Source organism: Carcharodon carcharias, chromosome 27, assembly GCF_017639515.1.
Source record: "Carcharodon carcharias isolate sCarCar2 chromosome 27, sCarCar2.pri, whole genome shotgun sequence".
NCBI lineage: Eukaryota > Metazoa > Chordata > Chondrichthyes > Lamniformes > Lamnidae > Carcharodon > Carcharodon carcharias.
Window position 1 is genome coordinate 19371995 of NC_054493.1, and position 16641 is coordinate 19388635.

Here is a 16641-nt window from a genome sequence, read left to right on the forward strand (position 1 = left end):
AGAGGGATACGGACCCCGGAAATGCTAAATGTTTAGTTTGACAGGCTATATGATGGGCGCAGGCTTGGAGGGCCGAAGGGACTGTTCCTGTGCTGTACTTTTCTTTGTTCAATGAGCGTCTCGCGCAGGCGCAGTGGCAGTTGTAAATGGAGCGTTCGGAGTGCGTTTCCGGCAGGCTCATGCGCAGTCTGTTTTCCAGCAAACACATGCGCAGTGCGGGTGGTGCAGCTGCGGGAAGGCGGTCATTTCGACCCTGCAACCGGAGACAAACAGTCGATTCTAGGAAGATAATGGAGGCGGCCGAGTGGGTGGGGAGGCTTTATGAACACCCAGAGGAGGCCCCAAAACACGAATAAGAACCTATCGGGCCCGCGTTGGCACCCAAAGGGCTGCGCCTACAAGTTGGAGGCCCTAGTTAATTAGGGCGGTGGCTGCGGGGTCGCAACTCTCGCTGAGAGGTTCCGGGTAACGGCCGCGATCTTTATAGGGGGCGATGCGCAGCAGGGCGCATGCGCGGACATCCTGGTCCAGGTAGCAGGAGAAGAGAATGTTGTGAATTTTTTACCCTGGACTGACAGGAATGGATTTTGGAAACTCATTTTGCAGGGGTTTAGAAGGGGAGGATTTACACACAGCAAACTCAAACCAAGAGAAATGTTTGTCTCTTCTCAATTTCTATCCTGGATTGACAGTGATGATTTTTTTAACCAGATACTAGAAGAGCAGGATTTGAAGGTGGGAAACTCAAGCCAAACATCAGATCAAAACCTGACAGAGTCACTCGATTCATCAGAGCCTGAAAGTATGTCTGTCTGTGGAAAAAGATTCAAACATCCGTGTGACTGGAGATAGGGGAGAGCAAAGCCATGGAGGGGTTTGAAAATAAGGATGAGAATTTTGAATTGAGTTGTTTAGCCTGTGTCGGTCAGTGCGGACAGGGTGATGGGCGAATGAATGGGACTCAGTGCAGAGGACATAGACAGCAGAGATTTGGATAAACTCAAGTTTATCACAAGTTGAATGTAGGAGGCAAACCAGTCAAGTCTTGAGCACTGGATGAGAATTGAGAAACATGAGCTGAGACAGGGCTAAGTCGAGTGACATTACTGCAGTGTATTAAGGACAGGAAGGGGATTAATTTAAATCACACTGAATTTTCTCATCTCCTGTCCAGAAACAGGAAGGTGTTCTTGATTTGCTTCCTCCTTTATAAGCGGTAGCCTATTTCCCAATCCCTCCATTTTGATGTGATCCATTTTCAGTTAATAACCCCACAGCAAACACAGGATAGGATGAACTCAAAGGGTTAGTTTATTTACACACACTCAAAACTCGTGTGGGGGGGAGCTCACAATGTGCATTCACACAGTAAAAGAGGGATGGAGAAAAGAATGATTTTCAGGGCAGGGACTGCAGAGAAAAATGATGTTTCACGTGGGTTCCAGAGTCTAGAATGAAAGTCCACTGAGGTATTCCTTCCAGAAGGTTGTAAATCTTTGTAAATCATTTTTCTGGTGGAGTTGACTTCATGCGATGATAGCTATGCAGAGGTAAATCAGTCTTTTGGCGACTGCAGAGAAGTACCAGGAGAAGGTGTAGATGTGACCAGGTATTAAATCTGGGCAGAACACCTTTTCTGTTTGCTGCTTGTAGATGTTAAAATGGCAGACTGAGGTTTATCAGTACAGCAAGTGTCCCTTCAGAGATAACGAGTTCCAAATTTCTCTGATAATGCCAGACAGCTCCTTTTGTTCAGGTGTCACAGACATATTCAGCCTTTTAAAAGATCTTTTGTCTGGTTTTTAAAATTTTTAGAAACAGCCATGGGGGATATGAAAATCTATTTCTAAAAAATATACAGTGTGAGGCCTCAGACCCCTCACAGATGGAAACCCACTCTTGGAGATGACAAAGATATATGGTTGGAAATATTTCACCATGATTGTGAACAGCCTGGTTCAGCCTCAAACAGTTGAAAGGGAGAGGGATGAAGTCAGTGGATAGGGGATGGAATCTATATTGGAAACTGAAGACAATGGTTTCAGCCTTCACAATATTTAAATGGAGGAAATTTCTGTTCATCCAGTACTGGGTGTCAGACAAGTCAGGATGGTGTGTGAGTTGGAGGGGAACTTGGAGGTGATGGTTTCACATATACCTGCTACCCTGGTCTTTCTAGATGGTTGAGGGTTTGGGAGACTCTTTCTCGTTGTTGATATCTAAAATCCCTTTCCTTCATCCCGTCTGCTCCCATCTCGCAAAAAATGTGCCCCCCCCGCCCCCCGACCGCCTCTGCTCACGTGGAAGCCAGAGTCCTGTGTAGACCCAGACCAGGTGGCAGCTTCCCTTCCCTGAAGGTCATTAGTGAACCAGTTGAGTTTTTATGACAATCCAGCAGTTTTCATGGTCGCTTTTTCCTAGTGCCGGCCCCATAAATTACCAGATTCATTCAGCTCAATTTCACAACCAGCCTTTGTGTTTTTGTGGGTTCTCTCACTCACTTTTTTGTCTTTAATCAATTTTGCAGGGTATTTGAAGGGGAGGATTTGCAGTCAGGAAACTCAAACCAAACATCACATCAGGATACCTGACAGAGTCACCCAGTTTGTCGTAACCTGAATATCATCAGGTTTTGAACATGGAAGGACAAAGCACTGTTCACAGTGCGGAGAAACCGTACATGTGTTCTCTGTGTGGACGAGGCTTCAGCCGATCATCTGGCCTGTCCAGACACAAGCGCAGTCACAATGGGGAGAAATCGTGGAAGTGTGGTGATTGTGGGAAGGGATTCTACTACCCATCCGACCTGGAAATTCATCGACGCAGTCACACTGGGGAGAGGCCGTTCACCTGCTCCCAGTGTGGGAAGGGATTCAGTCAGTTATCCAACCAGTTGAAACACCAGAGGGGTCACACTGATGAGAAACCTTTTCAATGCCCAGACTGTGAGAAGTGCTATAAAAGTTCCAGTGAACTCATGTACCATCAACGTGTGCACACTGATGAGAGACCATTCAGGTGCTCTCAGTGCGGGACTGGGTTCAAGCATTCACCTGCCCTCACTAAACACCAGCGCACTCACACTGGGGAGAGACCGTTCATCTGCTCTAAGTGTGGGAAGGGATTCACTCAGTCATCCAGCCTGCTGAGACACCAGCGAGTTCACAGTGATGAAAGACCTTTTAAATGCCCAGACTGCGGGAAATGCTGTAAAAGTTCTGGGAACCTGATGTCACATCAACGTGTTCACACTGATGAGAGACCGTTCAGGTGCTTTCACTGTGGGACTGGTTTCAAGCATTCATCTGACCTCACTAAACACCAGCGCACTCACAGTGGGGAGAGACCAACTCTGAGTGTGGAAAGAGATTCACTCAGTCATCTGACCTGCTGAAACACCAGTGAGTTCACAATGACGAGGCATTTTAAATGCCCAGATTGCAGGAAGTTTTTTAAGGGTTCCCTGGAACTAACGTGCAATCACCATGTTCACACTGATGAGAGACCGTTCAGGTGCTCTCACTGTGGGACTGGATTCAGGCGATTATCTCAACTCACTGCACACCAGTAAATTCACACTGGGGAGAGACTTAATCTGATGTAAGTGTGGGAAGGGATTCACTCCGTCATCCCACTTGCTGACGTAGCAGTGAGTTCACTGATTGGATTTTGCTGTTAATCACATCCAGGACTGAACCATGTTCATTGGGGTCTGTTTCTGCTGATGTTAATAAACTCCAGCCCAGTCATAGGAGCTAATATTGTGGATGGAAGTAAAATAAATTTGCTTTGTGTTGAACACGTTGTGTCGAGCCTTTTTAATATCTCTAACACAAGTTATATATGAATGAAGATCAAGAGTAGGCCACTCAGCCCCTCGAGCCTGCTCCACCATTCAATAAGATCATGACTGATCTGATTGTAACCTCGACTCCACATTCTCCCCTACCCCAGTTAACCTTTCACTCCCTATCTTATCAAGAATCTATCTAATTCTGCCTTTAAATTATTCAAAAACTCTGCTTTCACTGCATTTTGGGGAAGAGAGTGCCAAAGATTCATGAAACAACCTCTCCACATTCACCCTGTCAAGATCCCCTCAGGATCTTATGTTTCAATCAAGTCTTACTCTTCTAAACTCCAGCAGATAGAAGCCTGACCGTTCCAACATTTCCTCACAAGACAACCCGGCTATTTCAGATATTAGTCAAGTAAACCTTTTCTGAATGGTTTCCAATGCATTTATATCCTTCCTTAAATAAGGAGACCAATACTGTACACAGTCCTCCCGATGTGATCTCACCAATGCCATGTATAACTGAAGTATAACCTCCCTACTTATTCAGCACCCGTTACAATAAACAATAACATGGTCTTAGATTTTCTAATTACTTGCTGTACCTGCACACTAACCTTTTGCAATTTATGCACTAGGACCTCCAGATCCTCTACATCTCCAGATACTCTGCAATCTCTCACCATGTAGGTAAGCTTTTCTTATTCTCCCTACAAAAATGGACCATTTCACATTTTCCTACATTCTCTGCCATTTACTAGATTTGCCCACTCACTTAACCCATCTGTAGCCCTTTTTAGCCTCCTTATGTCCTCCTCACAACTTATTTTCCTACCTATCTTTGTGTCATCAGCAAATTTAGCAACCATACCTTGGTCCCTTCATACAACTCATTTATATAAATTGTAAAAACTTGAGGCTGCAGCACTGATCCCTGTGGCACACCACTTGTCACACCATGCCAGCCAGAAAATGGCATATTTATGACAACTCCCTGTTTCCTGTTAGCTAGCCAATCTAATATACATGCCAATATGTTACCCCCAATACCATGAATTTAACTTTCTGCAAGAACCTTTGATGTGGCACCTTATCTCAGTCTTGAACGCTCCGGCTGACCCTGAGTATCCGCTGTATTTTGTTGAAGAGAGTTCCACATTTCTACTCCACTTTGTGCGAAGAATCTGTGCTTGATTGCATTGCTGAAAGACCAAGCTCTAACTTTTTTAAAAATTCATTCACGGGATCTGGGCTTCGCTGGCTGGGCCAGCATTTATTGTCCATCCCTAGTTGCCTTCATGATGTCCCCTTGTTCTCTATATTTGCTGGAATGCACATCCAGAAAATTTGGTTGATCCTTTTTAATCCAGACACCAGAATAAATTTCATGAGTTGGATGATAGGGAATGACCTGGATGGACAATGAGCACCCAGTAACCAAGACCACAGTGTTAAGGTCGATTGGGAAAACATTGCGATCGCTCACTTGGTAGTGACACCCAGTGTAATGGATGGAGGGAAGAGAGGGGTAAGATGCATAAAATCCTTCTTCGTCACCCTGCACTGAGATGCTGCCAGACCTGCTGAGTTTTTCCAGGTAATTCTGTTTTTGTTTTGTGACAGATCCCCTTCCCGTGCACTTGGTTACATTAACTTAAAAATCGGATCAAAATATATGATTCTGCATGCATAAAGATCTTCAATGGCGGTAGCATTACCCATCATTCACGGAGACCAGAATATGCTCTAGCTTCACCCTCGCCCTTGCACAGGCGCAGTGCCAGGCAGTGACTAAAGCATGCGCAGCCGGGGTTCAAACCGGAGCATGCGCAGTCCGATGCTGGAAGGACAGACGTGGCCGTGTCGGATCAGCGAGGAGAGCAGAGGAATCGAGCCAGCGGGTGGGTGAGGGAAAATGGAGCCGCCTAGTGAGTGGGGAGTTTTCATAAACAGTTGCTGGAGTCCTCAAGATGTGAATAAGAAGTTTCCGGTCCAACATTTGCACAGGGTTTGGAAGTTGCAGCGTTTCTCCCGATTTCAGGCCCGGATTAACAGGCGTCTTCCTTGAAAGGATGTGCAACAGTGCGCATGTGTGTCCGCCATCTTTATTGGTTGCAATGTGCAGCAGTGCGCATGCGTATCTGCCATCTTTATGAGGGGCAATTGTAGTAATGCGCATGTGTCCCCGCTTTCATTATGCGGGGCAATTGCAGCAGTGTGCATGTTTAGTGGAAGAATTCGCATTTCGAGCCAGAAATCTGGAATTAGAGGAAGTGAAGATATCTCGGATAATTATTAGGCTGGAGAAGATGACAGGAATAGGGAGGGGCAAGACCATGAATGGATTTGAAAGGATCAGGAATTTAAAATTTTAATGCTTCTTAGCCCGGAAGTCAGTGAACACAGGGGTGATGGGTAAACAAGACATGGTGCCAGTCAGCACACGGGCAGCAGAGTTTTGGATGTCCTCAGGATTACAGGAAGGGTGGGAGGTTGGCCAGAAGTGAATTAAAATAGTTAAGTCGAGTGGTAATAAAGGAATGGATGAGAATTTCAGCAGCAGATGAGCTGAGACTGGGGTGGAGTTGGGTGATGTTATTGGCGGTCTTGGTGATGATTGCATATGTGGTTGGAAGCTCATCTTGGGGTGAAATATTTCACCATGGTTGTGAACAGTCTGGTTCAGCCTCAGGCAGATGGAGTCTGTGGATAGGGAGTGGAGTTTATAGATGGGACTGAACTCAATGGCTTCAATCTTCCCAATATTTAAATAGAAGAAATTTCTGTTCATCCAGTACTGGATTCAGACAAGTCAGGATGATGTGGGACTTGGAGGGGAACTTGGAGGCGATGGTGTTCACAGACACCTGCTACCCTGGTCTTTCTAGGTGGCAGAGGCTAGTGGTTCAGGAGATTCTGTCAAAGTTCTGGTCGAGTTATAGATATATAAAGTCCCTCTGTTATACCCAGTGCCTCTCCCACCTCTGTCTCCCTCTCTGTCTCTCTCCCTCTTCCCATAGAAGCCAGAGTTTTATTTATACAGACCTTGTGCCAGGTTCCCTTTCTGAAGGACATTAATGAACCAGTTGGGTTTTTAGGACAATCCAGCAGTTTTCATAGTCACTTTTTCCTGGTGCCAGTCCCACAAATTACCAGATTCATTCAGCTCAATTTCACAACCTGCCTTTGTGTTTTTCTGTATTTTCTCTCACTCCATTTTTTTCTGTTTTAAATCAATTGCACAGTTTATGAGAAGGAGAGGATTTTCAGTCAGGAATCTGAAAACAAACATCACATCAGTGTCTGACAGAGTTACCTAATTTATCATAACCTGAACATGATCGAATCTTGAACATGGAAGGAAAAAGTACCGTTCACAGTGGGGAGAAGCCATACACGTGTTCTGCGTGTGGACAAGGCTTCAGCCGATCATCTGACCTGTCAAAACATAAATGCAGAGACAACCGGCAGAAACCATGGAAATGTGAGGACTGTGGTAAAGGATTCAATTATCCATCTGTGCTGGAAACACATCGGCGCAGTCACACTGGGGAGAGACCGTTCACCTGCTCTCAATGTGGGAAGGGATTCATTACCTCATCTCACCTGCTGGCCCATCAGCGAGTTCATAATGCGGAGAGGCCATTCACCTGCTCCGAGTGTGGGATGACATTCATTCAGTCATCTGTCCTGCTGAGACATCAGCAGGTTCACAGTGGGGAGAGACCTTTTAAATGTCCAGACTGCGGGAAGTGCTATAAAAGTTCCAGAGACCTGATGTCTCATCAGCGTGTTCACACGGGAGAGAGAACTTTTAAATGCCCAGACTGTGGGAAGTGCTTTCAAAGTTCGGGGGAAATGATGTCCCATCAACATGTTCACATAGACAAGAGACCTTTTAAATGCCCAGACTGTGGGAAGTGTTTTCAAAGTTCAGGGGAAATGATGTCCCATCAACATGTTCACATAGACAAGAGACCTTTTAAATGCCCAGACTGTGGGAAGTGCTTTAAGAGTTCCCAGGAACTGATGTCCCATGAACGTGTTCACACTGATGAAAGACCGTTCAGGTGCTCTCACTGTGGGACTGGTTTCAGGCGATCTTCTAACCTCGTTGAACACCAGCGAGTTCACACTGGAGAGAGGCCATTCACCTGTTCCAAGTGTGGGAAGGGATTCACTCAGTCATCCAGCCTACTGAGACACCAGCGAATTCACACCAGAGAGAGGCCATTCACCTGCTCCAAGTGTGGGAAGAGATTCACTCACTCAACCACCCTGCTGACACATCAGCGAGTTCACACTGGGGAGAGACCATTCACCTGCTCTGAGTGTGGGAAGGGATTCACTCAGTCATCTACCCTGCTGACACATCAGCGAATTCACACTGAGGAGAGACCATTCACCTGCTCTGAGTGTGGGAAGGGATTCACTCGGTTATCCCATCTGCTGACACACCAGCGAGTTCACAAGTAACTACAGTGATTGGACTTTGCTGTTAATCACATCCAGGATTGAACCATGTTCATTGTTGCCTGTTTCTGCTGATAATAAACTATGGCCCAGTTATTGCAGTTATTATTCTAAATGAATCAGCTTTGTATTAAACACACTGTATTGAACATATGAATTAGGTGCAGGAGTAGGCTATTCAACCCCTTTAACCTGCTCAGCCATTCAGAAAGATAATGGCTGATCTGAATGTGGCCTCAGCTCCACATTCCCTCCTGCTGCTGATAACCTTTACTCCATTAGCAGTAACTGGAAAGTACTGTGGAAGCAGGTTAAGTTTTTTCTCACAGCTTAGACTCACTCTCTGCCATGAGAGCTGAGTAGTTAATTAGCTAAATGGTTGAATCTGGTTACTCTACCCCCAGTTCAGTTGGCTATAAAAACAGGCCTCTCTAGTGTAGCTAAGGGAAAGGAGTGCAGCTGAGGAAACTGAATGCATACTTAGAGTTTGGTTAGAGGATGAGTGCAGTGAAGTTGAGGGAGGAGGAATTCATTTCCTTTTTCTATCTTCGCACACTGTAGGAATTGGTTCTTGCTGTCTAGTGAGTGGTTAAGGTCTATTGTATTCTTAAGGTTTCAAATATTTTTCAAATTGGAGATGAGGATAATAATATATATAAAATAAATAATTAAGTAATTATTTAAAACATGTATTTTAAAACGTAAAGATGCCGGACAGGTCATGTGTCAATCACAGAATTTTTACAGCATTGCTCTGCTGAATTAATGGCATTACCATCATTGAATCCCCCACTATCATCATCCTGGGGCTTACTATTGACCAGACATTGAACTGGCCTGGCCAACTCCCCAAAACCTGTCCACAATCTACAAGGCACAAGTCAGGATTGTGATGGAATACTCTCCACTTGTCTGGATGAGTGCAGCTCCAACAACACTCAAGATCACGACACCATCCAGGACAAAGCTGCCCGCTTTATTGGCACCACATCCACAAACGTCCACTCCCTCCACCACCAATGCACAGTAGCAGCAGTGCGTACCATCTACAAGGTGCACTGGAGAAACTCACCAAGGCTCTTTAAGCAGGAGCTCTCAAACCCACAAATAAAAGGACAAGGGCAGCAGGTTCCAAGTGGGAACACCACCACCTGGAAGTCCCCTTCCAAGGCACTCATCATACTGACTTGGAAATATATCGCCCATCTTGACCCCTGCTGGATCAAAATCCTTGAACTTCCCCTCGAACATCTCATGAATGAATCAAAAGGAAAACAATTGTAAACACAAAACTTCCAGCCGGGATTGAACCGGGGACTTTCTCATGTAAAGTAATCACTGCATTGGGGAAAATAAGTGTGAACCCCCCCGGACTCTAGCTCTAATTCCCAAACAGAAAATGCTGCCAAGAATCAGCAGGTCAGGCTGAGTCTGTGGCCACTCTCACCATTTGAAATCGTCACAATGCTCGGCTGATTGATAGCAGCTGCGGACGAATAGAGAAAAGTGGGTGGGACTGAAACTGCTGGTGCTTCAACCAATCGGAATGAATGAGGGGCGGAGCCAGGCTGTGAGTGAAGCATGCGCAATGTGAGTAATGGCGACAGAGAGACGCTTCTTTCTCGGATCCGCAATTGGTGAGCAGGTAAATGGCGGGGCGGAGGGAGCGATGGATCAGGCGAGTGGGCGGACAGGTATCGTAAACATGTTGTATAAGCTGCAAACCCGAAACAAAACTTCGCGGTCGCCAGGCGTTTGCATCGAGCAAGGCCGCAGCTTTGTCCCAGTTACAGACACGGGTTAACAGCCGCCATTTTTGTAGGGGGCAATATGCACCAGGGCGCATGCGCAGCTTTGTAGGGGCACCATTTTTGGAAGCTTTTCAATGACAGAATTTTTGGAATCTTGAATGAAAACAACTTGTCCATCAAACTGCTTCACGCTTTGAGTTACACTGTCTTGATGATGAGGCAGAGCAACCATATATGTCTAAGTCAGTGACAATAATTTAGATTTATATTGGGTCTTTAACATATTAAAATTTGCCAAGGTACTTCACAGAAAGGTTATGAAGTAACATTTCACACTGAGCCTGATAAAGAGATATTGGAGGAGGTGACCAAAAGGAGGAAAGTGAGGTGGAGAGGTTTAAGGAGAAAATTCCAGAGCTTGTGGCCAAGGCAACTGAAAGAACAGTCAATGGTGGAGCGATTAAAATCAGGAATGCCCAAGAGGCCCGAATAAGATGAGTGTAGAGGTCTCGGAGGGTTGTGTGGCTGGAGGAGATTACAGAGACAGGGATAATCGCAACCATAAAGAAAACATGGATGAGAATTTGAAAATCTGGATGCTTCTTAACGAGGGACTTTTGTAGGTCAGTGAGCACAGGGGTGATGGTTGAACAAGACTTGGGGTGAGTAAGCACACAGGCAACAGAGTTTTGGATGACCTCAAGGTTGCAGGGAGATTGAATGTGGGAGGCCGGCCAGGAGTGCGTTAGGATAATTAAGCCTAGAGGTAACAAAGGAATGGATGAGAGTTTCAGCAGCAGATGAGCTGAGACTGGGGTGGAGTCGGGCGATGTTACTGAGGTGGAAATAGCCTGTCTTGGTGATGTGGATATGTGGTTGGAAGCTCATCTTGGGGTGAAATATTTCACCATGTTTGTGAACAGTCTGGTTCAGCCTCACACAGTTGTCAGAGAGAGGGATGGAGTTGGTGTCTAGGGATTGCAGTTTGTTGTGGGGACTGAAGACAATGGCTTCAGTCTGCCCGATATTTAATTGGAGGAAATTTCTGTTCATCCAGTACTGGATATCAGACAAGTCAGGACAATGTTGTGATTTGGAAGGGAACTTGGAGGTGATGGTATTCATATACAACTGCTACCCTAGTCCTTCTTGGTGGTAGAGGTTATGGGTTTGGGAGGTTCTGTCAATGTTCTGGTCGAGTTGTAGAGATATGAGATTTGGCTCCTTCAGCCTGTCTCTCACATTCTCTCTCTCTCTCCTGTTCCCTTCACCCATAGAGTCAGAGAGTCCTCTGTAGGCCCAGACCGGGTGGCAGGTTCCCTTCCCTGAAGGACATTAGTGAACCAGTTGGGTTTTTACAGCAAATCAGCAGCTTTCATGGTCACTTTTTCCTGATGCTTGTCCCACAAATTCCAAGATTCATTCAGCTCAATTTCACAACCTGCCTTTGTGTTTTTGTGGGCTCTCTCACTCCCTTTTTCCTGTTTTAAATCAAATTCACAGGGTATTAGAAGGAGAGGATTTGCAGTCGGGAAACTGAAACTAAACATCACATCAGGATCTGACAGAGTCATCTAATTTATCACAATCTGAATATGATGGGATTTTGAATATGGAAGGAAAAAGCACCGTTCACAGTGGGAAGAGACCGTACACGTGTTCTGTGTGTGGACGAGGCTTCAGCCAATCATCTGGCCTGTCAAAACATAAATGCAGTCACACTGAAGAGAAACCATGGAAATGTGGGGATTGTGGGAAGGGATTCAATTACCCATTTCAACTCGAAACTCATCGACGCACTCACAGTGGAGAGAGGCCGTTCACCTGCTCCATGTGTGGCAAGGGATTCATTACTTCATCTAACCTGATGACACACAAGCGAGTTCACACTGATGAGACACCTTTTAAATGCCCAGAATGTGGGAAGTGCTATAAACGTTCTGGGGACCTGATGCGCCATCAACGTGTTCACACTGACGAAAGACCATTCAAATGTCCAGACTGCTGGAAGTGCTATAAAAGTTCCTGGGAACTGATGTCCCATCAACGTGTTCACACTGACGAGAGACCCTTTAAATGTCCAGACTGCAGGAAATGCTATAAAAGTTCTGGGGAACTGATCTCCCATCAACGTGTTCACACTGATGAGAGACCGTTCAGATGCTTGAACTGTGGGACTGGGTTCAAGCATTCATCTACCCTCACTAAACACCAGCGCACTCACACTGGGGAGAGGCCATTCACCTGCTCCGAGTGTGGTAAGGGATTCACTGATTCATCCAACCTGTTGATACACCAACGAGTTCACACTGGGGAGAGGCCATTCAGCTGCTCCCAGTGTGGGAAAGGATTCACTGATTCATCCACCCTGCTGAGACACCAGCGAGTTCATGCTAACGAGAGAGCTTTTAAATGCCCAGAGTGCGAGAAGTGTTTTAAGAGTTCCAAGGAACTGCTGTGCCATCATCGTGTTCACACTGATGAGAGACCGTTCAGGTGCTCTCACTGTGGGACTGGGTTCCGGCGATCATCACAGCTCACTGTACATGAGCGCAGTCACACTGGGGAGAGGCCATTCACCTGCTCCGAGTGTGGGAAGGGATTCACTCACTCAACCCACCTGCTGACACACCAGCGAATTCACACTGGGGAGAGGCCGTTCACCTGCTCCGAGTGTGGGAAGGGATTCACTCTGTCATCCCATCTGCTGACACATCAGCGGGTTCACACTGGGGAGAGACCTTTTAAATGCCCAGACTGTGGGAAGTGCTTTAAGAGTTCCAAGGAACTGCTGTGCCATCAACGTGTTCACACTGACGAGAGACCGTTCAGATGTTCTCGCTGTGGGACTGGGTTCAGGCAATCATCTCAACTCACTGCACACCAGCGAGTTCACACTGGGGAGAGGCCATTCACCTGCTCCACATGTGGGAAGGGATTCACTCAGTCTTCCAGCCTGAAGACACACCAAAGAGTTCACACTGCGAGAGACCTTTTAAATCCCCAGAGTGCGGGAAGTTCTATAAAAGTTCTGGCAAACTGATGTCCCATCAACGTGTTCACACTGATGAGAGACCGTTCAGGTGCTCTCACTGTGGGATTGGGTTCAGGAAATCATCTCAACTCACTGGACGCCAGCGCATTCACATCGGGGAGAGGCTGTTCACCTCTTCTGAGTGTGGGAAGGGATTCACTCATTCTTCCCACCTGCTGACACACCAGCGAGTTCACAAGTAACTATTTCACAAGTGATTGGATTTTGCTGTTAATCAAATCCATGTTATTTTTTGCTGATATTAATAAACTCCAGCCCAGTTATAGGGGCAAATATTCTAGAATAAAGTGAAATAAATTAGCTTTTTGTTGAACATATGGTGTGTCATTGTTTTTTTAAAATAACTCTATCACAAGTTACATATGAACTAGGAACAGGAGGTCACTCGGCCCTTCAAGCCTGCTCCACCACTCAATAAGATCGTAGCTGATCTGATTCTAACCTCAAGTCCATATTCCCGCCTACCCCAATAACATTTCACCCCTTGTTTATATCTATCTACCTCTGCCTTAAAAATATTGAAAGACTCTGCTTCCAAAGACTTACTACCCTCTAAGAGAAAAATGTCTCATCTCTGTCTTAAATGGGTGACATCTTATTTTTTAAACAGTGACCCCTAGTTCTAGTTTTTCCCACAAGAGGAAACATTCTCTCTGCATCCACCCTCACAAGACCCCCTCATGATCTTAATGTTTCAATCAAGCCTCTTACTCTTCTAAGCTCCAGCAGATACAAGCCTGACCTTTCCAACATTTCCTCATAAGATAACCCAACCATTCCAGATATTAGTCCAGTGAACCTTCTCTGAACTGCTTCCATTGCATTTACATCCTTCCTTAAATAAGGAGACCAATACTGTACATAGTACTCTTGATGTGGTCTCACCAATGCCATGTATAACATCCCTACTTTTGTATTCAATTCCCCTCACAATAAACAATATCATTCTATTGTTTTTTCTAATCACTTGCTGTACCTGCACACTAACCTTTTGCAATTCATGCTTTAGGACACCCAGATCCTCTACATCTCAGAGCCCTGCAATCTCTCACTATTTACATAATATGCTTTTTTATTCTTCCTCCCAAAATGGACAATTTCACATTTGCCCGCACTATACTCCATTTGCCAGATCTTTGCCCACTCACTTAACCTACAATCCTTTGTAGACTCCTTATGTCCTCTTCACAAAATACTTTCCTATTTTTGTGTCATCAGCATATTTAGCAACCATACCTTAGTCCCTTCATTCAAGTTATTTATATACATTGTAACAAATTGAGGCCCCAGCACTGATCCCTGTGACATACCACTCAACCTGCCGACCAGAAAATGAGCCATTTTTGCCCAGTCCCTGCTTCCATGCCAATCTGTTACCCCCTCCACTATGAACGTTTACTTTCCGCAATAACATTTGATGTGGCTTTATCAAATGCCTTCTGGAAATCTAAATACTGTACATCCACCAGTTCCCCTTTACCACAGCACATGTTACTTCAAAGAACACTAACGAATCGGTTAAACACGATTTGCCTTTAACAGAACCATGTTGACTGCCTGATTACCTTGAATCTTTCTCAGTCTCCTGCTATAACATCATTAAGAATAGCATTGAACATTTTCCTGTCATAGGACAGATGTTAGGCTAATTGGCCTGTAGTTTCCTGCTTTCTGCCTCCCTCCCTTTTTGAGCAAAAGAGTTACATTGACTATTTTCTTGGAATCTTGCCCAAATGTAGAGAATTTGGAAAATTAAAACCAATACATCAAATATCTCACTCAACACCTCTTTAAGACCCAAGGATGACATCAGGAGCCTGCAGCTCCAACAATTTTCTCAGTACCACTTCCCTCGGAATTGTAATTTTCTCGAGTTTCTCCCTCCCTTCAATTTCCTGATTTACAGCTAAATCTGGGGTGTTACTTGTCTACTCTGAATTGTGTAGGCACCTGTCTGGAATGTTAAGCAGTGATGTCATGCAGCAGCACTTTGGGTCTTTGTTTTGAAGAAATGAAATTCGGCTGTTCTCATTAGGAATGCTGGAGACATACTGATTAACAATGTCATCATCAAATGGCACAGCACATTAAGAGGCCCTTCCATCCATCATATCTATGTCTAAGCATTTACAAAGAGTTTTTTAATACTCCTAGTTTCCTTCTCTCTCTCCAGAACCCTGATTTTCAACCTCTCAAGTCATTGTCCAATTCCTTTTTGGAAACTAGAGTTAAGAAAAATAACACTGAAAGATGAGCAGGAGCTTCTGCAGTGTCCAGCCTGCTAAATTCTGCAATGTCAACAAAGTTTCCTTCACCCAATGACACGAAGAGTTGGACTGGGGATTCTTACACCATTTATGAACCAAATAAAATGTACATAAGCTGTTGATTTCAATTTAAATATTTAAATGAAGTTTATTCTGATCAAGTTTCTCCTGATTTTTGTCAGTCAATGCCAACAATCTAACTCCCCTTGCTGTACAACCTGTTACAGAGGCTGTTATAGAGAAGAGGGAAAGGTTTGCTACAGCTATACAAAGCTCTGGTTAGGTCACACCTGAGGACTGTGTGTAGTTCTGGGAACAGCACATTATAAAGGATCAATATTTGCCTTGAAAGGTTCGGAAGAGCCGCATTGATTAGGTTGGTGGGTTTTGGAAATTGGAAGTTGTACATCTGCAGCTTGCGGCACGATTTCACCTCTGTTCATTCATGTTCATGTCTAACACACTCGATGCTGTTATTGGCTGAACAAGTCTTCTTTGTTTGAACTAAGCATGCTATTATTCGGAACAAAAAGAAAAATACCTTGAAAAACTCAGCAGGTCTGACAGCATCTGCGGAGTGGAATACAGTTAATGTTTCGACTCTTCAACAGAACTAAGGAAAAATAGAAAAGAGGTGAAATATAAGCTGATTTAAAGGGGGAGTGGGACAGGTAGAGCTGGATAGAGGGCCAGTAATAGGTGGAGATCGCCAAAATTGGCCCGCCATCCAGCTCTACCTGTCCCACCACTCCCCCCCCCCCCCTTAGATCAGCTTATATTTCATCTCTTTTCTTTTTTTCCTTAGTTCTGTTGAAGAGTCATACGGACTTGAAACGTTAACTGTGTTCCTCTCCACAGATGCTGTCAGACCTGCTGAGTTTTACCAGGTATTTTTGTTTTTGTTTTGGATTTCCAGCATCCGCAGTTTTTTGTTTTTAAGCTATTATTCGACGCTCCCACTCCTGCCACCCGGGTTTGGCCCTCATCAGGGAATGTTGTTTGCTTGCTGCTGTGTGAATTTTCACAATGAACTGATCCTGGAGTCTCTTTCCCCTGGGATCTACAAAACTGTTGCTTTTCTTCCTATTTCATTCTCACTCCTTCATTCCTAGTTTGGTAGAAAGAATGAGGAGAGACAGAATATATTTCAGTGTCCGGGGAAAAGGTTGGGTAATGTCAGGGACAGGATGGGCAGATGGCCCTCTTTCTCTGCTATAACCATTCTATGATTTCATGAAAATAATATTAATATACTCACATGGTCTGTAGCCATGGCCGAGTGGTTAAGGCAATGGATTA

At 45.0% G+C, this 16641-nt stretch overlaps 1 protein-coding gene across 1 annotated transcript; it reads left to right on the top strand.

The window, feature by feature from the left end:
• Positions 1 to 226: 226 nt before the first annotated feature.
• LOC121270349 (zinc finger protein 271-like) lies at positions 227 to 13365 on the top strand. Its single transcript, XM_041175641.1, has 4 exons — positions 227 to 531; positions 2528 to 3382; positions 7127 to 8245; positions 11570 to 13365. Exons 2-4 carry the CDS (start codon positions 2639 to 2641, stop codon positions 13061 to 13063), a joined length of 3357 nt encoding a protein of 1118 aa, XP_041031575.1. The 5' UTR covers positions 227 to 531; positions 2528 to 2638; the 3' UTR covers positions 13064 to 13365.
• The last annotated feature ends 3276 nt before the right edge of the window (positions 13366 to 16641 follow it).

Coding starts and splice junctions, on each gene's coding strand:
- LOC121270349 (XM_041175641.1), top strand. CDS start 2,639: ATGGAAGGACAAAGCACTGTTCACAGTGCGGAGAAACCGTACATGTGT. Junction 3,383..7,126: donor AAAGAGATTCACTCAGTCAT/CTGACCTGCTGA, acceptor AATTTATCATAA/CCTGAACATGATCGAATCTT. Junction 8,246..11,569: donor TCACTCGGTTATCCCATCTG/CTGACACACCAG, acceptor TGAAACTAAACA/TCACATCAGGATCTGACAGA.